This window comes from Lottia gigantea (genome assembly GCF_000327385.1).
Source record: "Lottia gigantea unplaced genomic scaffold LOTGIsca_25, whole genome shotgun sequence".
NCBI lineage: Eukaryota > Metazoa > Mollusca > Gastropoda > Lottiidae > Lottia > Lottia gigantea.
In genome coordinates, this window is record NW_008708752.1 from 1,877,624 (window position 1) to 1,900,664 (window position 23,041).

At 34.3% G+C, this 23,041-nt stretch overlaps 2 protein-coding genes across 2 annotated transcripts; both read left to right on the forward strand.

The window, feature by feature from the left end:
* Window positions 1-10,363: 10,363 nt before the first annotated feature.
* On the forward strand, window positions 10,364-10,843 carry LOTGIDRAFT_116876 (hypothetical protein; the record flags this gene model as incomplete). Its single annotated transcript, XM_009055696.1, has 1 exon — window positions 10,364-10,843. A coding segment is annotated over one exon (480 nt), but the record flags the coding sequence as incomplete, so codon positions are not given.
* A 1,081-nt stretch (window positions 10,844-11,924) lies between these two features.
* LOTGIDRAFT_160585 (hypothetical protein) lies at window positions 11,925-16,593 on the forward strand (the record flags this gene model as incomplete). Its single annotated transcript, XM_009055697.1, has 5 exons — window positions 11,925-11,990; window positions 12,168-12,306; window positions 14,701-14,816; window positions 15,338-15,431; window positions 16,340-16,593. 5 exons carry the CDS (start codon window positions 11,925-11,927, stop codon window positions 16,591-16,593), a joined length of 669 nt encoding a protein of 222 aa, XP_009053945.1.
* Between the last annotated feature and the right edge of the window lie 6,448 nt (window positions 16,594-23,041).

Genomic DNA, 23,041 nt, shown 5'->3' on the forward strand with positions numbered 1-23,041 from the left:
TACAATAACCTTCTCTTCCTTTTTAGACGTTGGTGGCGGAGACTTTAGTATTAGCTAAAACACATGGTTATGTGGAAAAAATAGAAAATGAATTGGAAGAGGAACTCAGAAGAGATAATAAAGATCCTCCAAAACAGACTGTGGCAAGGTAAGCACATTTTCTCTCATTTTGGTAGTTGTAATGTATCACTTCCATTTTTTTTAAAACTAAAACGATCATCGCATTGTGAAGAACATTGTAAAACACATTTTAAAGTGAGTTAAGGTAAAAAATTTGCAAAGGTGACTTACAATTTCTTGAACTATCTGAGGATTGTCTCTGCATAAGTTGCAGTTGTGGGTTCTAGTGGTTTCAGAAATTAGGAAGCTGAAAGTATATTTTGAAATTTTACTCAAATAAACTGAGGGTATAAACCCAGGGTGACAAATACCCCCTCCCTCTGCCCCATCTGGCGCCACCCGGGCATGCCACCAGGTTACCACTTGTCACTGGTATGTTTTGTGTGTTTTAGGTGGAGAAAGAGAGGAGAGCAAATCTTACGGAGTAAATATATGTTATTAACTGTGGTATTATTGTGTGTCTTAGATTGTGCCCTGGTATTAGGAGAACTAATCTTAGATCTTCATAAAGTCAGAAGTAAGCTATATTTTGAATTCCTCTACTTACCACTAGTCTACCGAAAGCATATTACCACAAGCAGTTGTCAGTGGTCAGATAACCACTAGCAGTTATCAGTGGTCAGATTGCAACTAGCAGTTTATCTGTTGACGGATTGGCAATAGCAGTTGCCCGTTGACAGATTTCTGTTAGCAGTTATCTGCGGTCAGATTACCACAAGCAGTTATCTATGGTCAAATTACCACTAGCAGTTATCTGTTGTCAGATTTCTGTGGTCAGATTGCCTCATTTTCTTTGACATCCCAATTAGTAAATTTGAACGCCCGACGGGTGAAAAAATCTGTCGGTTGCTTCGATTCGATGAAGTACAAATTGCATTGAAGGCATGCCATGAATATTTTGTTTTAAAAGCTGTTAAGAGAAGATAACTAAAAAAATGATAAGTACAACCTTGAAATACCCGTGTTCATAAACAAAATTGCTAATTGACATAAGGTGTTTCGGTGAGAGTGGGTATAATTACTAGGATTCGACGCAGTAAAAATTGCACTAAAGGCATGCGATGATTTTTTTTGTCTGGGTTGTCAAAGCTGTCAAAAGTAGATAAATAAGAAAAAAGATTAGTACAACCTTGAAATATCGTGATAAGGACACGGTGAGGAAAAATATTTGGCAGCCAGACAAACAAAGTTCTAAAATTTTATTAATTATGGTATACTCTCACTGTGGTCGGTGTGTGTGGGAGTCTTATTCATTAGGAGGAGTTCAGACAAATATATAAATAAAAGACGTCGATATTCTAATCAATTTTTATATCAAATCGCTGCCAGCAAGGCTATTGCGCCTGCCCTAGCAAAAAACTCCCTAATTCCTCACTGCAGTGTATTACTCAATTTTATTGGCCCATCAGGAGCAAAATTGTGAGAGGTAAACGTCATATTCGGCTCTGACTGGGCCAATGTGCCGGATACCGATCTCGCATTGAAAGACCCTCGTCAGTTTGAATTAGTAAAAAAGACTACTGCCGTTATCCGTGTACAGTATTCTCATTGCACACTACGTTGTGTTATCTGTCTTTGTAAGCGTTTACAGGAGCAGAGACGTGAAAGCATATTTCATTTCATTTTGATCACAATCTGATAATGGCATATCGTGACATGGTCTATAGGCACATTGAATTATTGAAAATAAAAAAGGCGAATCTATCAGAGTCTGGAAAAAGCTGGAATCATTTTCAGGAACTCTATAATTACCATGTCGATGATAAATTGCTAAGATGGAATCAATGTGGAAAATATACTGGTTTTAATACGTCTCTATATATTTATAGCGACTACCCATCAGATTTTCAAATTAAAACCGTTTCAACTCTGTCTGCGATAAGATGAAACTAAATAAAATATATCTATTTTGTTGGTGTCTAGAGTAGCTTTGGTGTAAAAGTACATCGACAGATCAACCGAAATGAAATGAAACGAAATGGAGTTTCACATGTTATATATATTTTTTGCACCTGTTTGGGCTAATGAAGACAGACCACATCATGCAGTGTGCAACGTGGGATGCTAAATGTTTAACGTGCACAGTCAGTACCCGTTTACAATGTGAACCTCTCTAATTTGCATCAATTTTTATATAAAATACAACTTTAAATTTAACAATATCGATGTGGGAAAATGAATTCTTTTATTTAATTAAGGCATGTTCAAATAAATGGTTCAAATAAACCTTCCACTCTAGCCTGTAACTCCTGCGTTCAATAAAATATAAGTTAAAGGGGCAGTCTGATTTGTAGTATATCGCAAAATTTCGGAGCTCAAATTAACGAAAACTATAGACCAAAATCTAGAGATATGTGTCCCTTACCTTCAACAGTGAAAGTTTCATTTAAGAAACCCAGTTAATTTTTAAAATAAAAATACAAAAATATCTGAAGGTTTGTACAGTCGGTTTGTTTTTGGTTCGTGTTTGGAGAACACGGATTTAAGCACATTAGGCGCATTATTAAGGACATTTCGTTTAAGACTAGCGAGGCATCATATTAAGGTCCAATACCACATCTAGTTTAAACTGCTTAATTAACACTGTGTACATTCTGGTTTTTATTAACCCATTTAAAACTAGTCCATTTGATTAAGTAGATACATAGTATTAAATAGCATAATTATTTTTATTGATATCTCCATGCATAATCTACATCGTTTTTGATAATGAAACTGTGCACACTTCCCTTTGAAAAATAAAATGTGTGTCAACTTTGCCACAAAAACTAGCTGACTATGATTTTGAAATGAAGCCGAGAAAAACCGCTGTATTCGAACACGGCTTAAATTATAGCTTTTAAGCGTCGAAAAAAGACTTCGTGTATAATTTGGAACTCTGTTCTATATCCGCCAGATTGGATGCACTAATGATCAAGATAAATCCGTTAATTTGTCAGGTTTGACAGAGAATTGAGAGAACTAGTTTACTGTGAACCCGAACCTTCAATCAATAACCTGCAATCAACATTAATAAAACAATCAGGTTATATGGTTCCCAGACATTATGTCAAATTGTGCTCATCAGCAATTTGTCGCTCTTGCTGACTCTTGCAAACCTTAAGGACGGTCTGGTTTTTATGTACTTAGGTGCTCAAATGGACGAAAACTATAGATACCAGTCCCTTATCTGGAATTTTGAACCAAAGAATCTCGCAGTTAATATTTAAGACGTCAAAATTATTTAAAGGGTTAACGTAAACCTTTATAGTTGCTATGTTATTTGGTTGGTATTGATAATTTAATAAATGGGTTTCATCAAAATAAATGCGAAATTGTAGAAAAATATGTCTCTGAAAATATCGAGCGTTTATGAGGACCAATATCTAAGGACAAAAACTAAGTCAAACTGCTTAATTAACAATTAGTACACCGTTTTAATTTACCCTTTTAAAACGAATTCAGTCTGATCAAGTAGATCCATAGAAGTAAAAAGCATATTTTAGAGAGATATTTTTATGTATAATTTACAATGTTTTTAATAATTTTGAAATAATGATAATTTTGCATGCTATTCCTTTAAAACTAATCTAAAAATTTAAATGTATAAATCGCAACACGTTACGAGGTCAATATTTCTTAAATAGATAGCAAAACACTATTGAAATATTCATCTTCAGAGCTCAAAAAAGATTATTAGTCTAAGATTTGTAAAGATTGAATATCATATCCATTAAAACCGAATGTAAAAATCTATCTGTATTAAAACGAAAAGTGAAAAATCTGTATGTAATGAATAAAAACATTATATAAAGGCAATATTTGAAGCCCTAGGGAGGTTATGACAACTAATTCATCATACAAGCAGTCTGGACAGCTCGTTCAGTATATATTTTAACGATATTTTATGCAATGTCAAGAGTATATTATTGATACGTTTTTTTTATTGGAATCATGTCGAAGAATTCCCGCTGGTTGATTCACACTTGAATTCTGTAATGCGTAAAATTAAATGCGTCTGTTCAATACTTTCTGCCTTAGAGAGAATCGTTTTTCATACGTTAAAGTATACACGTTTATCAAAAGTGCATCCAAAACGTCTTTACTTTTTGTGTGTTTCTCTGAAAGGGGGTGCTCAGATCGACCTTGCGACTGACGGAATCCTTCAATGGTGGCAATTGGGGTAATCCTAATAAAGAAGACCCGAGTTAGAAAGTCAGCAGTTGCCGCCAGTTGCTAATATTCTACTGAACAGCAAAAGTCGGTCAGTTGACCACAGTTGCTATAAGTTTGAATTTCTGAATATAAGCCTTTCGCCCATGTCGAATTCAACTTAGCAGTTGAGATGCGTTGTAACGTCAGCTTCCCTTAAAAACTGACAACTGCATCATTTCGAAATTTGTCATATTAATATTTTATGTTACATGGATGCCCTCAAATCTTATGAGGTCCAAATCCATGTCTCGTTCCACCAGAATCATTATCTTCACAATGTCAAGCTAATGCAACTTCGTCTTATACTTTGACTGCAACAGCCACTATTCTTGTATCACCGTAGTTAATAAATGCAGCGATTTGGTTGGATTGTACGTTATCGAATACAGCCAATCAGAGACCTTGAGAGAAAGCCTGTAAACAATAGGTCATAATGTTTATGACCTATGAGTGACTGTACAATCTAATCAAATCGATGCATTAATTGATACAAAAAAGGAGCCTATTGCAGTCAAGGTATAAGACGGTACTTCGTAATAACTTGACATTGTGAAGATGCCAAATCATTTGCAGCTTACTCACCTTGCAATTAGATGGCGCTCGTGTATGTTATATCACGTTTTGTTAACTCATCAGAAACTCTTAATCTATTCTTCGACAACATCCAAAATTATCCAAATCTGTTTGTTTCATTTCAGATACATTACAATACAGTAAAAGTGTGGTGGAAGAATTTATATCGGGACTACACTCGAGATATCCGAATGATATCGTCGATGTCTCAACAAAGATACATGTGATATTCTTGAAAATCTTGGATTCCAAGATACAGTGGAATTACTATTCACATAATACATCGCAATACAACGATACAAACATTTACACTGATCAGCGAACTGCGGTTCGTCATCGTCGTGAATCAGTGTCTCATGTTAGCGCTTATAGTGGCGCTGTCAGTGAAAATGGCAATTATAGTGTTGGCAACAATGTACTTCAGTCTATGCATAGCCATCATAGTGAACCCCATACTGTGGAAGATGACATAGCCCATGCATTCCATTTGGCCAGTATTGCAATATTAGCTATTTTAGTGATTGAGGTGAGTTGATTTTTGTACATTTTAGAAATCAGTCCAAAGAGCATTCATTTTGAATCATTGTGTTTGGTTAAAATCGTACTATATTTTGAAAAACGTCCGACGCTTCAAGGACTCGAAAAACAATATCAACCTACATCAAAAATATCATTCATAGCATGAATATAAGCAGTCAACTAAGTAGGTGATATATTGGACCAAATATTTGTGTGGGCTTATATGGATTCAATTTGAAACGACCCACCCATCACCCTCGAAGAGGATAAGTAAATACGCCCGACTCCAATACATTTATTTTTCAAATTCAGATATAAAGTGGAATCCAGATATACCAAGTATATTTTGCTCATGACCACGAAAGGCAAATTTGGCTTTGACCGTAAATTTGACCTGCCCTTTAATGTTAAAAGCGTTCATCACCAATCAAAAAACATTGTTACAAAATAATATACTTCACTTTATATTCGCTAAGCTCATATTGTTGTATGATAATAATCTCAATTCACAAACCTAATAGCAGTGTGGGATTAGGTGTCCTTTTAAATTAACACATTTATATTAATATTACATCAAATACATAATGCATTGTTATATGATCAAATTTCCATCACAAATGTTAATCCCCTTTCACATAATTATAACAGACGAATAACGCAATGCGTGGTAATTTCTAATGTTATAAGAAAAGGCTATGTTTACATTGGTTTTCAGCCATTTAAAACATCAAAAACTCTTCAAGGTGGGCCCTGAATTGGGTCATTGGACCCACGCGGCGATGCACAACGTGTGAAGGGTCCATTAATTTTTTAGCTAATTTACTGGTTAACCCAATCTTCACAATAGCAAGCTATTACTAACATCGTCTTATACCTTGACTGCAATAACCATCTTTCTTGTATCATATAATGCATCGATTTGATTGGATTGTACGCCGGCAAATACAGCCAATCAGAGCCCTCGATGGAAAGCTGTAAACATTATGGCTTTGTGTCCATAAATTCTATCGAGGCCTCTGATTGGTTGCATTCGCTTGCGTACTATCCGATCAAATCGTTTCATTTACAAACTTCCATGATGCAAGTAAGGTGACCATTGCATTCAAGGTACAAGTACGAAGTTTGTAATAGCTTGACATTGTGAAGATGGGGAAACCCATAAATAATGTGACGTTTGTCAGACTAAGAAATATATATTTGATTCACATACATACATGTTTGTTTGATCTAGTTAAAATAGTGCAGACCTACCCTTAGATCGTTAAACAAATGAGATTACAACTGAAAATGTTGTAATCAAATAGTAATGCTTGAATACAGTTGAAATCAAATGCATGTAGATGAAACATTGTATAGTCCATTTCGACAAGTTGATAATTAGATATACGCCTTCACATACCAGTGTGATAAGAGCTCGTGTAATAGCTTGTATTAGTGCAAGCTTGTGTCATTTCATTGGAAACAAGCCTCTTTTTCTGAGTAAGTGTTGTTATTTAATGGAATGATACCGAAGGCAATCCAAGAGAAACTGGTCGCCTACACGAATTCAGCATTCCCTTTCCTTTGATCAGTTCGTAATGTTAATGCCCTCGAGCTTGCTGATCAATTTCATTGTATTTTTTACAAGATCAACTGCTGTGAATTAGGTTAACTGTAGAAATAACTACTCTTTGAGATACCAATACATTACATAACTCAAACCATTTACAGAATCAATTGATTGCAGTCAACATTTTAGTCAACATTTGATTGCAGTCAACATTTTAGTCACCATTTGATTTCAGTCAACATTTTAGTCAACGTTTGATTTTAGACATCAATTACATTAAGCCATCATTTAATTTACATTATTCTTAAATTTGGCCATCGCTTGATTATTTCAGTCATGCGTTGATTTGAGTCATTATTTGATTTGAGGCATCAGTTGAATTCAGTCATCATTTGATTTGAGTCATTAATTGATTTCAGTTACAGTTGATTTCAATTACAGTTTATATTAGCCATCATTTGATTTTAGCCAACAATTGATTTCAGTCATCAGATGATTTTAGCTGTCAGTTGATTTTAGCTGTCAGTTGATTTTAACCAATGTTCGATTCTGCCCAATATTCATCCAGAAACCCTTTTCAGAAGATATATAATTTCAGTCATTATTCTAATCTATTCGACAGTGAGTATGATAATATTTCAGATAGGAGGAAAATATTATTTCAAAATCTATTTATTTTTTCAGACAATATTAAAGACAATATGTGCAGGGAAGCCATTCTTTCATCGAAAGTTGGAGGTAAGAAATTACAATTTTATCTTGAAGCCTCTATACTGCTGAAATCATTTACAGTGAAATGGAGTTTTACGTTGGCATTGTATTGTGTTATTTGATATTACAATTGTGACGTCATAAATTCAAGCGATTTTATTACATAATAACACTTTCGATTTGATGACGTTAAAAATAACATTAAAATTTGAATAATCGTGTTAGATTCGAAAGTGTATCAGTTGTGTGAAGATCGCACAGCGTGAAACTCTAAGTAACAACATGTTTCAGATTCTGTTTTAATATTTCTAAATTGGACAACAAGAAACTATTTCTATTTATCGTAAAAAAAATGGAAACTGCATCTTTAAATGCACTTTAATTTAAACTTAGTAATGATTTTTGTTATAATTTGAGAGTGATGTTTATAAACAATGTTAAATGGAATTGGTGCTAAAGTGCCATTTCTTTATGTGTTAATGAACTCAAGATAACATGACAGTCTAGACTAGGTGGTATCCTGAGAATTAAATTTGCCTTGTAAAAATGAAGTTATCGCTCCACCCTCTAGATAACAATGTTCTAGGTCATTTCAATAAGATTTCATTTTGAGTTTTATGGGCTGTTGGCGTAGGTGTTGAGCTTACCGCTCGTTTTTCTAATGAAACAACATCAGTGATTTGCCACCTAGTCTCCCTGAAAGTCAGGTCGGTTCAGTCATACTCTTCATGATCAGGGATGATCATTGGTGTTAAAAAAGGTTGGGGGTGACGCTTAGTCGGGCAGACATCCTTTCATGGAGAGAGGTCCTAGAAAACGGCAATTCTATCACTTTCTGAGGATGAGAATCGAAAAAGGTCCATCATCAATTAAAAAAAACAAGCTGGAAATGGAGATAGGTGGCATAGATAAGATGGTTAACATTGGTTAAGAAGGGCGTTACGTCATAGATAGTCAGCAAGTTATCTTACAATGGACATCTCTATCCATTAATGAGTTTAAATTTAAAAGCGAGAACATAATATCAGTAATCCAGATTGAGAAATAGAATTTCTAACTTCATCATTGTACCAATCAATTTCAATTATACGTGTGTTCTTCCGATTATCTTTGTGGCTTCAATCGCGGAAACTGTTCTTTCAATTTCCACGTTATTGCTAATGAATAGTTTAAAGCAGAGGTTTTCAACTTGGGGACAATTACCCCTAAGGAGCTCATTAATTTGAGAATTTTGGGGGAAAATGAGGTGCTCTGCCCCCCACCCCCTCCCCCCAAAAACAGCTTCAAAATTAACCATAAGGAGTATTACCCCAGGCACTAGGGACTACAATGTTATCAGTGATTGCTTGAGATCGTGGTGGTATGCATGTTACAAGCTCAAAGGTTAAATTGACTTTTTTACTTTGATGTCTTAGTAGAGTTTCCAACTTCCTTAAGTGCTGGTAGTCAAATGTTATAAGCCCTCCTGTGTGACTAAAAGTGCATAGTATTAGCCAAATAAATATGTACATCAATTGTAGAGTGATATAAAAATACCAAAACAGAGCCTGAAACATGTTGTAAGTCAGATCTTCAGACATCGCACAGAGTTACAAGATGATCAAGTTGTGATTTAGTATTTCTAGTATAGTTTCAAAATACGAGGTAATACAGTCAGCGTCATTCGCCTGTCATCTTTTTTCGCATTTTCGACCTGTATCACGGTATCTTTAACGTGTACAACCTGTTGTGTACGGTACTTCTGTGTATTGTACCATACGAGCAACAATACGCTTTTTCCATATTATCCGACATTACTAGAATGCAAATTGTGAAAGCAATTGGTTTAGAACGGTTTTGTTGATTTCTCGTGGGAAATCAACATTGAGGTCATTTAGACATGTTGATTTGTCATTTTAAAACACAACTGCTCATTTGCAGTGTCATTGTGTGCTCTTTGGCGATTTCTCTTGATCATCCGAATGTAATAGTGGACTTTTTTTGCATTACGGTGAAGTTTACATCCTTTTAATTTCGCTTCTGATTAGTCTATTGAAAATAATGGTTAATAAGTGACATTTTGCTAACCTAACTGTCGAGGGAACTTTAATGTACACAGTCTGTGGCAAACAGGGCGTCAGTTATTGTTCCTTAACGTATGCCACGGCACGGTATGTCATGATTTCACAAGATAAAAACAGTAAACGTGAAATATTATTGGACTCGATTCCTTTGATTGGCCTTGTTATTTCATAAACCACCTATATATCACCTTGGTTTAAGGTTTCACAATCTACACTAAATAAACTGTAGTTGTTTGTGTATTTTTTTAACCACCATCTGTTGGGACATGTTTGAATTATGAAAATAAACCGTTTTGTGGTGTGTAAGCTCTTGTAAGTAAACATGTAGCTTGATTCTGACAAGGGTGTTGGTTAATTTAAGCTCGATTTACATGGTATATTTTTTTACTCACAAGCATGGGCTGAGACAAACACATGTGAACATAATTGTGAGAAATGAAAAAAACAAAAGTCAAAAATAGTTTCACATAAGAAAGCAAAAATATGAATATATCTATCTAGTACCTATATATGTTAACAGTATGCTAATGCTAGTAGTGTACCCAAGTTAACGGTGTATCGATACCAGTAGTGTAAAAGTGTTATAGTGTACCATTAAAAATAATAGTGTAAGTATACACAATGTTAATAGAATACCAATATTAGTGTACCAATGTTAACAGTATACCATCATGCTAGTAGTGTACCTATATTAACAGTATACCATCATGCTAGTAGTGTACCTATATTAACAGTATACCATCATGCTAGTAGTGTACATATATTAACAGTATACCATCATGCTAGTAGTGTACCTATATTAACAGTATACCAACATGCTAGTAGTGTGCCTATATTAACAGTATACCAACATGCTAGTAGTGTACCTATATTAACAGTATACCAACATGCTAGTAGTGTACCTATATTAACAGTATACCAACATGCTAGTAGTGTACCTATATTAACAGTATACCAACATGCTAGTAGTGTACCTATATTAACAGTATACCAACATGCTAGTAGTGTACCTATATTAACAGTATACCAACATGCTAGTAGTGTACCTATATTAACAGTATACCAACATGCTAGTAGTGTATCTATAATCAAATTGGGAAGAAGAGACTATTAGGGTGTAAATCTATCAAGACGATATCAGAATAAACTCTTAGTGAACCTTTATTATGATCGACGTATAGAACTCTGTTATCACTGTTATCAAATTATTATGATAGAAAGGTCCACTGTGCACATCAAATTTCCAGATAAATTTTATAACTATGATATACGAACTCCAGTGCCCCCCAAGTGATAAGCCTATTAATAATAAAAAAAAATGTTTCATCTTCAAACTATCACTAATCCTGCCTTATACCTTGCTAGCAATAGCCATAATTCTTGCATCACGGAAGTTTGTACATGCAGCTATTTGATTGGGTTTTACGCTAGCTAATTTAATCAATCAGAGCTCTCGACAGATATCTATGATTCGGTCTTTGAGGGCTTTGATTGGTTGCATTCGCTGGCATACGATCTAATCAAATCGCTACATTCAGTGATTCTATTGCAGCAAAGGCATAAGACGAACGTAATAGCTTGAACATTTCGAATGATTCTCTTGTTGATTAGAATCTTTACGCAAAAAATCATTTCTAGACCTACATAAGTTATCGCCGCTGTTTCCGCCAAATTTTCGACATGGCATAATTATTGATGACGTTTGGCTCTGAAAAAAGAATTCATGATTTGATGAATCTGTTTGCCAAATCTCACGGAACGTATGTCTCAAAATTTTTTTCAATGGCGTTGATTTTCTCTTGTGTTTACATAAAAGGCTTCATTCCAGTCGGAGTATTTACATAATATTACAAAATCATCGATGAAAAAAATATTATCTTTCCATTTTCCCGTCTTTTGAAATCTCGGATGAATTCTTTACTTAAGCCGAGTCTCATCATTTTTGATTCATTTTGTTTCATTTTCTGCAAATCGTAATCAAATATTTTATTACCTTCATGTTTGAAGAGCTAAATGGGAATTACGACTCCAATGCAGACTTGCATGTGATAACATGATATTCTAATAGTGATGGGAAGAAATGACAAAACTGAGCGATGAATTGAAATTGGACAAGGATTTTGAATTTTTAAAGTAAAGGAACTAGCCTAGTATAAAACTGCTCATAACCAAACCAAAAGTACGGCATTTCGAAAATGTCTACGTTGAACCTCTCTTCTTCTGATTCGAGAGTAATTTCTTACTCTCTGTTTGTCTTCCAAGTATCTAGAGATTTTTAAGTGTACAGATTAAGGCCTTATTAATTTCCAAAATGAATCCTGAAACGAGTTAATAAATTTTGTCGCATACCATACCATCTCTGTGTGTGCTGTACCTTTATCGGGAAAAACAATTTCAATCATTCATTTCCTTGATATAATTTATTTGCTATATTTCAGGTATTTGATGCTGTGATAGTTTTAATATCATTTTTAGTTGATTTGATATTTCTAAATCGTCTGCCTAATTATGAAATCCAGGATTTTGTTTTTATTCTCGCCTTTTTATTACCATGGAGAGTGATGAGAGTTGTAAATAGTAAGTATAACGTATTTTTTTAAAAAGTGGCATGGATATATATATTAAAATTAGACGAAAAGTCTCGTTCCCTTTTCTTTTTTCATATACCAACTTCAGTTATGGTCTGAAGACGGACCTCCTGGCTTAACCTGGTGACCTTTACCTTATCCAATCAAATTCCTTGTCTCTCTCTCAAAATCTCAGCGCTGGGTCATTAGGCTAGGTCAAATGTTATTGTGACGAATGTTTAAGGACTCGTTTGTAGACCCTAACTTTGGTGGCTATATTAAAAAGAAATTCTAATAAAAAGGATCTGTGAAACCTCAATTGTTTTCCGTTTGTTATTTGATATCGATGATGCTGATCTCCAGCAATTCCTCAAAAAGTGTTGTGTAATAGTTTCAACTATTGCCACTTTCAGGCAATACATTCTCACGAGCAGATATTGTCGAGTGTCTTAGTTGAATTTCAATCTGATAGAACAATTGAAATTACCTAGCTCCATCAATTGGTCGACTTCGACCGTCAAACATTGAACTATGAATCAAAATTGGTTTGTTACAAAGATCTGGGCAATACATTTCTAACGGAAGCTTCTCACCTCACATTAAGACTAAGCCTATAAGTATAACTTAAAACCATATCCAGGAAGTAAGGCTTGTACTACTTTCGTTTTCCCTTTTGTTGGAATCAAAACAACACTTTCTGAAGCTTGTAAATAAACCATAAAAGCTTTCCTTGACAACGATTTCAACAGACATTCGTCGTCAATACCAAACAAACTCGATCATTCTTTTTGTTTTCATACACGAATGGTTTTAATTGCATTCCATAGTTTCGATAGAGTGGTTTCAAATTCTACTTAACAAATCAAGACTATTATTCTAATATTATTATTTTCTTTTGAATTTTTCTATAAACTTAATTATACTCCGGACGAAAAGAAACGATCGTAGTTTAGATTAAATAAAAAATTGTTCAATAGCCAACTTGAAGAGTCATTGTAACCAACGTATAATTAATATTTCATCAGAATTCGATCAATAGACATTTTCAAACTATTTTTGGTTAGTATATCGCACTATGCTTGATGAATTAGTCAATACTCTGAACACTTATCAGCTAAAATGTTGAAGGATTGTGTTAAAGTTTAGAGTACGACGGGCAAGAACTTTCGAATGTAATAGAAACGTATTTCGGTTTTAAAAAGCAACATAAAATAGCAAACAGTCATTAATGAAATTTCACACAAAGAATTTGGCAGCGTCATTGAAAAATTGTAAACGTTCGAAGCGTCCGTTTCAGTTCGCCACACTAATGGTACGGTTGATTTGCATTGATGTCGAGTCAACTTGTAGATCCTACCCCAACATTTAGATTCAGCCCTACCCCTGGCAACCTTGAGCGAGCTACAAGCCTGTAGTGGCATCATATTTTGCAGATGAGTGACAATATCGAAATGTAGATACCTATTCGTTTGTAGGCTACTTCGTATAGATGGTTTCCCTCCTTTCTTTGGATTGCCTTAAAAAGTACATGTACTATCAAAATTGGAGACTATATACCATTATTAATGATTTAAGTCTTAATTCCGAATGTAGCAATCGTTGACCCACTTTATTTAATTATGTTTGGTTTTGATAATAAAGCATTAATGCTTGTGGAATTTTGTGGCTTAGTGATAATAATGTTTTAATACTATCGAGAGATGCTTGGTAATTTTCTTCAGCGCCAAGTTGGCACCTCGTTTAAGAGAGCTCAATAGAATTTGCCATATTACTCCTATAAAATATGTATGATTTTTATAAGTATAAAGCATGCAACAACCGGCAAACGAGATTTAAATTATACCAATCCAATAAAGAAATATAATAGATATTTACTAATCAAATTAAGATACATGTAATATGATTATATGATGTGTATCTTTATGGCTATAAACTAAATACATAGAGAAATCATTTTTACTTAATTTAACCAGTGGATTGCATGATTGAAAAAGCCAGGTCAATGAGATGTACGAATTGTTCAGTACAAAACATCAAAACGTTAGGAAACGTCCATTTGCCATCCGTTTGACCAATTGTACGTTAGTCTTACAAACGGGATTTTGTTTCTTTTAGCTAAGTTAATCAGTGTTAATGCTCGCCATCGAAATGTGAGCCTTCAAATCCATGTGTCCAGATTTGTTCACGTTTGTAAGTCAAAATGACGACTCTCCATTTCTTGAGACACAAACAAAAAATATATTATACAAATAGAAAATGAATTTCCTCGTTTGGGTAATTGTTTTAAAGAAATTGTGCGATTTTCGTAAATTACTAGTACACGTGAAGACTATTTACATATAATAAAGACCTAAATCATCCCTCGAATCTGTTCATAAATTTTCGTTAATGTGCTATATTTTAGGTTTGGTTGTAGCAGTAAAGGACCACGAACATTTCAGATTAAAACTGGTTTATAGCAGGAAAAAGAAAATACAGAATAGCTTGAAGGAATCCGAGATTAAACTTCAAGTTTTTAAGGTAATTTAATTATGAAAGATAATGTTATTTGATAGATAATACAATCTCAAAGGCGTTTGACGTTTGACGTGTGTTCAGAATTAACAACAATCGTTGACATTAGTACAGCTGAGGACAATAGTTATAATACTATTCAATGTACTCAACCTGGTTAAAATGCAAATCTGGATATTTCGTTTCGTGTAAAGCTTGAGCTTGAGTTTCGATTATGTACACAAGTTATCACAACTTAAAGCTTGAGCTTGAGCCTGAGCTTGAGCTTGAGTTTGAGTTTGAGTTTGAGCCTGAGCCTGAGCCTGAGCCTGAGCCGGAGCTTGAGCTTGAGCCTGAGCCTGAGCCTGAGTTTAAGCTTAAGCTAAAGCTAAAGCTTAAGCCTGAGCCTGAGCCTGAGCCTGAGCCTGAGCCTGAGTTTAAGCTTAAGCTTAAGCTTAAGCCTAAGCCTAAGCCTAAGCCTAAGCCTGAGCTTATGTACACAAGTAATCCCAACTTAAAGCTGTATTATATTTTCTATTTGATTTCAGTTACAATGTAACGCACTACGTAAACTATGCATATCAGAAGGTGTAGATGAATGGAAAGTTGAACAATTATTAAAGATTGATGAATACACCGTCAGTAAGTATAATAACTTCTATCCGTCATCACCGTCGTCATCATCATCATCATCTTGAGCATCATTAGCACCATCTTCACGGTGTCAAGCTATTACGAACTGCGTCTTATACCTTGACTACATAAGACCCCTTAATGCAGCGATGTGATTGGATTGTACCCAGCGAATATAGCAAATCAGAGCCCTTGACTGGAAGACTAAAAATTATAGCTTTTTGAGAGCGCCGATTGACTGTTTCTCTAGCCTACAATCCAATCAAATCGCTGCATTTACAAATTGTGTGATACGAGAATAGTGGTCATTGCAGTTAAGTATAAGACGAAGTTCGTATTATAGCTTGACAATGTTGAGATGCATTATCACCACCAGCAGCCACACGGTAGACATTGGTGTCTGTTACGACCCAAAACTTGATAATGACTTGCTTTTTGCATTTGAATTGCTGCTAATTTCGACACATTTACTAAGACTTTCTATCATGCTAGTGAAATTCGTATGTTTTTTTAATCTCATGGAGCATCAAAGACATCAGAAATATCAGGATTGGGCTAACCGTTGGTTGTAACTTGAAGAAGATCCAATATTGCTCACCTTTAAGATCAATGGGTAAAACATTATTTCAATCGTCCAGGTGTATGATAAGGTCCCACTGTTGGAGAAAGTAAATCTGGAGTAACTGATGACGAATGACGACAACCGCTATTTTTCAATCGTCGGTGCGCTTGTGTCGTCTAATTCTAGTGAATGATAAGACTCCCAGATGCCGCTAGTTGCTACAGTAGTCGTTGAAAACCAGTTGCTCTCATATTTTCCTAGTCGCCAGGTCGGCCTGATCCACCCTGTGGAGGTTTCTGTTTTAAATTATGAATTTGAATCGCAAAGAAACTGACTTTTGTTTTCTATATTTCAGATAAAAGTGGTAAAAGTAAATATAAAATAAAAATAGACAATACTTCTGTGATGCTAATCAATGATAAAAACGATATCCCTCGTTTTTCTCCTCGTCCCTCATTACATAACATACTGGATATTCGAGGACGTAGCGGACTAGTCCCTTGTATCGAGGAAGACGAACCCAATGGCTTTCAGAATTTCAAGAAAAAGCCAGATCCTAATAAACTCAGTCCAGGAAAAGCATCAATATCCTCAAATCATAGCAAATAATTCCATATGGTGGAATACTCGGTGTATGGGAGACCACTCCTAATAGCAATGCCAGCAACTGAAGCAATTAGCGTTTTCAATACCGCTACTTTTCGTGAAAACATATTACTTTGGAAAAGCTCAAGGTCACGAACTATCTTGTCGATTACGTTTCCGTGCGTCTAAAGCATCTATCCCAGTTGTATTTTGACATTATCTAAATTATTCCCAACTTGAAATTCTCATCTGGCCCAGAACTGGCATATGAGCGTATATGTTATATGAACTAGGGTGCTCAACCTAACTGTATTTGACCAGATCTGGCCAGTCCTAGCCCAAGATCAACCAGACCTGGACCAGAAGGGTTTTGCTAGCTGGATTTGTAATGGTAAGACCCTCTGTCTTGAAAATTGACCCAACCGGAAGTTAGTTATTGGATGAAAATTAGTCAAATAACATTAGAGATCACAGATTTTCATAAAGGGGAGAACAATTCGTGAGTCCAATACCATCTGTAGCATAGAAAGCATATTTCTTTGTTTCGTTATATTTTGAAAAAGTTTGTGATTCTATAAAAATGATGGCACTTAGGGCCTATTTTTTAGTTTTATAGTTTCGGTCCATTTCCTAAAAATCTGTTTTCGATAATCTATACCAAACTTTCCGGTAATGTTACTACTTCCGGTTGGCCACTGTCTCTTTGCAAGAGTGTCTAAACTATAGTCCATATTGTAGCCTACATGACAAATGGTATGCAATAGCTGTTGTAGTTGTTGTTTTGTATATTTGTATATAAATTCCTTAAGTTATGATTACACAAACTGTACATATTTTTTATAAAAACAATTTTCATTGTTTTTAAAACCAATCGGGTTGTTATGATTTTATAACGTTTTGTTATTTCAAATTTTGTTAGTTTGTTGGTCACTTTTAAGCAAATTAATCCAGATAGATCCAATTTTGGTAATATTCAAATTAATCATAAGCAATATTATAACATTCATCAAAGTAAAAAAAAATCAAAAGGGTCAAATTATTCAAGTCTATTTCCGCTGTTTCAAATGTAGGCCGTGTTATCTAGACAATAAAAAAATGAAAAACTAGAATCGTGAACGGTACCCATGCAGTGCGTATCCGACCTGATACAATGGTGAAACGTTGCATTTTCAAAGTCAAAGTGGGATTTTTTTATGGGAGCCTTAAAAGTTTTGAAAATTGCTGTTTTCGACGTCTGTAAAAGCGGACGTATATGTCGGACATCAAAGATCAAAGTATGAATGGACATCCTTCCGCTTTGACAGACGACCGAAAACCACAAATTTTCAAAACTTTTAAGGTTCATATCTATATCGCTCAATATCAATTGATGTATTGAGCACTATTTTAACAGTAAGAAATTTTTGTTATTATTATAATCTATATTATGTACAGTTAAATTACACTCAGACTTCTTTCTTTCCAAATAGCTTGCACGACAAAGCAACACACGCCCATATGGCAGCTTTCTATAAACAATATTATTCATATGATTTGAATTAGGTGATTAGATGTTAACATTTTCTTCACTTTTTTTATTAATATATATTTTTTTATGTCGAAGTACAAAATTTGTAACCTTGCAATAGTTGCATAATAATGATGAATATATTTCCAACTTTTCAGATAGCTGTAATAAAAGGGATTTTTTTTTTGCATGTATATCGGGGACACTTACAGCTTCTAGCACCATTCAGATGATTTCCCATCTGACATTTGTGGTTTTTAGTCCCGACAACCTTAGGCAGGTCATGACGCCACTGTCGCAAATAAAAGTACCATTAATGTTCTTGAATTTTGGTGGTAAGTGACAGTGACTGCATGCATAATCTGATAATCAATTATAGAAAACACAGACGCCAAACGGAAGAGGTTTAGAACACGGCTCAAAGTGTCGCTGATACACATGCAGAGTCTAAAAAACCTATCTTGAGCCCCTTTAACAAATTTTCAGAAGTATAAAGTTTTCTTTCTCACCACCTATTTCTTACTCCGATATTAATGGCGATGGAAGCGTGGGATACTTTATGACAAAGACATTGGTTCTGCATAATAGTAGTATAGTGGTAGTTTTCTTACCGTAGTGTTTATATTTGTTCGGAATTTATATCGAAATGATCCAATTTGAAGCTATTTTTATTTTTAAGTCTCAAAATCCATTTGAATCAAATAGAGCACATTGCAATACAAAGTCGAAAATTGCAGTGTAGCTTGTGATCCATGACGTCCTTGTATATCATTCAAAGGGGAGTTCAAATGGTATGACAAAATAACAACAAAATATATTATGCTTTACTTGAAAACAAATTGAATGTATTATCTTAATTTTGCTCACTTCTGTAAATATTTCAATATGCCATTAGCCATGACATTCAAGTTGGATTCCCCTATTCAGCAGTTAATTGGATACAATTTTTTCTTTATAAGTTGTAATATAATTTATAACAACGGGTGATAACGATTTTTGTTAGATTGTACATTGTATTATCCGTGCATAAAATAAAACTATTAAAAAACATCATGGTTTTATACCACGTTGTAACTTAGACTGGTTTTGTGCTATTCCCTTGTCCTTCCACGTATTAGTGAGTCATGGCCGCCGCCAATAGCCGCCGCTGTCGTCGATTTCAGTTCAACCAGAATTTGCTAGGTTGTGCACGGAAAGCCTGGCCAATTTAAAGGGGAATTGTGTTTTTTTTCGTTGATCGAAAACTTTTCAACACTATACTGGAATGCAATACAAGCGTTCTTCTAGAAATAAAACAACTCAAGCCTGCTTGTTTTTAAAAAAATTGAAAAAAAAGATAAGTTATTTCTCCACCAACAGCATTGGTGTGCCAGCTTGATCCAAGTGTAATGATTATTTTGTTTTCTGCAAAAGAAGCATATGACCATGTATTTAAAAAATGCCAAACAAGTTGAGTTGAAAATCGGTCAGTCATCTACTTCAGTACCAGATGATGAACCAGGGCCGCCAACTAAAAGTGCCAAATTAGCACGGTTTGCAGAAATGTCTGTTGCGGAGTGAAGTCACTGTGATGATGAGCTCCGTCAGTAGTTGACATATGAACTTACAAATGATGAAACCAAATCGAAAAGACATGAAAAATTATACTCTGTGATTTCCGATACCTGAGTACTCCGACAGTCTGCACCATACGACCTATTTTTTGGTCCCCATTAATTTCCTTCTTACAAAAAACCTCTGCGTACTTCACGTATTACGACACTTATCAGTGACCCTACAGGCCTGTATAATCCGACATCTAGTTATCTTAATCTCTTATTGCCAATTAGATAATCGCTTATTTTATTGATTATCCGGATCAAATCACTTGAAAACAAAAGATCGCTGATATCAATTCTGCTGATAATCACCGCCATTGGCCTCAAGATCAAAGTTAAAACAAATGGCTTGAAAAACGACGATTTTGTTTTTCTTTTACACCGCTATAGGCTCATATCCCCTAAATTGATAGGGATTAACTTTTGTCTTAGGATGACCAAAAATTTATTTTTTTTAAAAAATGTGTCTTTGTTCATTAGTGGACTTACCATGTGTCAAAACTATAAGACAGAATCCCTCTATAATCTAATAAATCCATTGCACTAAGTAAAAATTCATTAAACTAAGTACGTATGTAATTCTAAGCATGTATCATCAATCACTTAGTTTAATGTATATATCGTCTTATATAGAGATTTTATTCTTTAGTCATGGTACCTGGTAAGTCCAAATGATGAATATAATGCGCGTGTTGACCAAATTTCAGACTTTAAATTGTATGTCTATCCGAAGAGGTAGTATCCTGTAAAAGACACCACATCTCAAGTGATGATATAGATATTGATAGTGTTATATTTTGTTAGACTAGATATCCAAAATTATCGTCTCCTTTTTATAATCTATTTATCTACCCCTAAACTATGATACGTATCAACCACTAGGTAACATTTTCTTTGCTATTGTATATTGTTATGTAATATCTCGACTATATATTGAATGTTTTATGTATTGTAAAATAAGACTTTAAATATTGTTTGAATAAAGTTCTGATTCAGAATTAATAGTTATATCTTCAGTGTTAGTATATCAACAAAAGCTACATCACTCCCGGAATATAACGCTTCCATAATCTTCTAGTCTATTGTAAAGGTAATTAATTAATCAATTTTCAGGCAGGGGATAGATTAGTGAAATTCATACGTATCTTTGAAGGAATTGTGCAATCTTGGTACAATTCTGGTATATTCTGAAGACAATTTACATAAATTGAAGGGTCAACGTTTAATGGATAGATCGTCTTATATAGAGATTGTATTCTTAAGTCATGGCATCTGGTGAGTCCAACTGATGAATATACTGAATACACTAATCTTGTTGACTAAGTTTGAGATATTAAATTTTATGTCCATTCTAAGAGGCAGTATTCCTTTAAATACTAACAGTAGATTTTCACAAATATGAAGCGGAAATTTGAATATTGAACACCACAAGGCAAAATCATATCTCTAGAACAGTGAAATTGGAGCCTGGGGGATTTAAAATGTTTACGTTAATAGACAAATCTGTTTTATTACTCTTTGTGACTAAACGCTTGGATATTTTTAGTTGAAACTTTCTAAACAGGTAATGGATATATTCCTCTTTATTTTTCATGTTTCTATGTTGTCTACATGCTTGCGTAAAAAATATCAAATCACATTTAGGGTGCTCTTCGAAGAAATCAAGATGGACAATATTAAAATATTTAAAAATGATCATTTTTCTGTCTTTACAAAGCGAAATATGAACAACATTTATATTTCAAACTGATGAACTGTTTCCACGTCTAAGTTTCCATTGACTTATGTTGTTATTGGCCATGAAAACTAGAATTTACCCGTTGAAGATAGTACTTTTGTACGTAATCCTATGCCGCAAAAATCTCCCACCTTCACAAAGTTGGAAACAATAAATTACAAATATTGTAGTTAATAAAATGAGATGATTCCACCCAATTTGGCTTTTACCATGATTCAACATCAGTAAGTTCTTATTTGCAAAGTAAAACGCTAAGTAAAATGCTTAGTAAAACGCTAATTAAAATGCTCAGTAAAACGCTAATTAAAATGCTTAGTAAAACGCTAAGTTATTTTTTTTAACCTATAATGTTTTAATTGTTATGTATAGTGTCTCATAAGTCCTCACCGGCTGGCATCTTAATAATTTTGTTTTTATGTATTTGTGCAATGTATTTTTGTAAAGATGGTGACACTGATTAAAATTAATTATTATTGCAGGGCGTTCTTCTCCGCTTTGTTTTCGTAATTGTTATTTTTTTTTCGTCAGCTAGGGAGCTTATTTCTCGGAACTAGAAATAGGTACGACAAAACGGACTTCATGACATTTTCTAGCTCGTGGCTATTCAATGTAAAACAAAAATGTTCTGCGCAACCGGAAGTGAGATAGCAAAAAAATAGGAAATGGACTGTAGAGGGCGTATTTATCGTTCGATTTGCTCGGGTTTCCTTTATTATAATTTTTAGAAAAAAGGACATATGATAGCAGTTGAAAATATTCGATTTTCCAAAATTCGTTCGATACTTTTTTTTGTCGAAATTAATCGAAAATTTTTATTTCGGTTGCTTTTTGACCGATCGATTTGAAATTTTTATGGCGTAGACTGTCGGTATGGGCAAATAATTCTACATAGTCAAAAAATGTTTATCAGTTCCGGTTTCGATATTAGTACTTCCGGTGGCACCACTTCCGGTGAAATTGAGTTATGTCAGAAATGACATATACATAAACTTACTGTCACTAATACAAAGTGTTACAACTAAAAAAATTCGTACCGGAAGTAACATATAGGTCGCCATATTGGTTTGCCTCAATATGCAAAACTTGCTATTTCGGAGCTATTTATTATCCGATTTGAACAATTTTGGTGTCAATTGATAGAATTAACGTTTATCTAAAACTTGTTGAGGACAGAATTTGATTTTCGGTTTTGCCTTTTTTGGTCCATTTTGAACCTTTGCAGTGCTGTATCTCGTAGCCTAATAGTGATATATCAATAATTCTTTCGATCTCATAATGCTGAGATTCTGAGCTTTCCAGTGATATACAACATGTCTATGTAACATGCATATTTGAAAATTCTATTCGTTTAACATTGTGGTATCAAATTTAAGTTGGTTAATGAGATGTCAGTATAGATAAAATTCCTGAGTTTGACATGTCCGTTAAAGTACCATTCTCCCCTATTTCTATCAGAAAGTTCGTCAACTCCAGGCACTTGTATGGTTGTATGGATGTATGGATATCTGACTGTCTGGATGACTGACTGACTGGATATCTGCATGTCTGGGTGACTGGATGCCTGGATCGTTGATTGGCATGGAATTTCGTATGATTGATTGTCCTCTATCTTTTCAGAATTAAATCAAG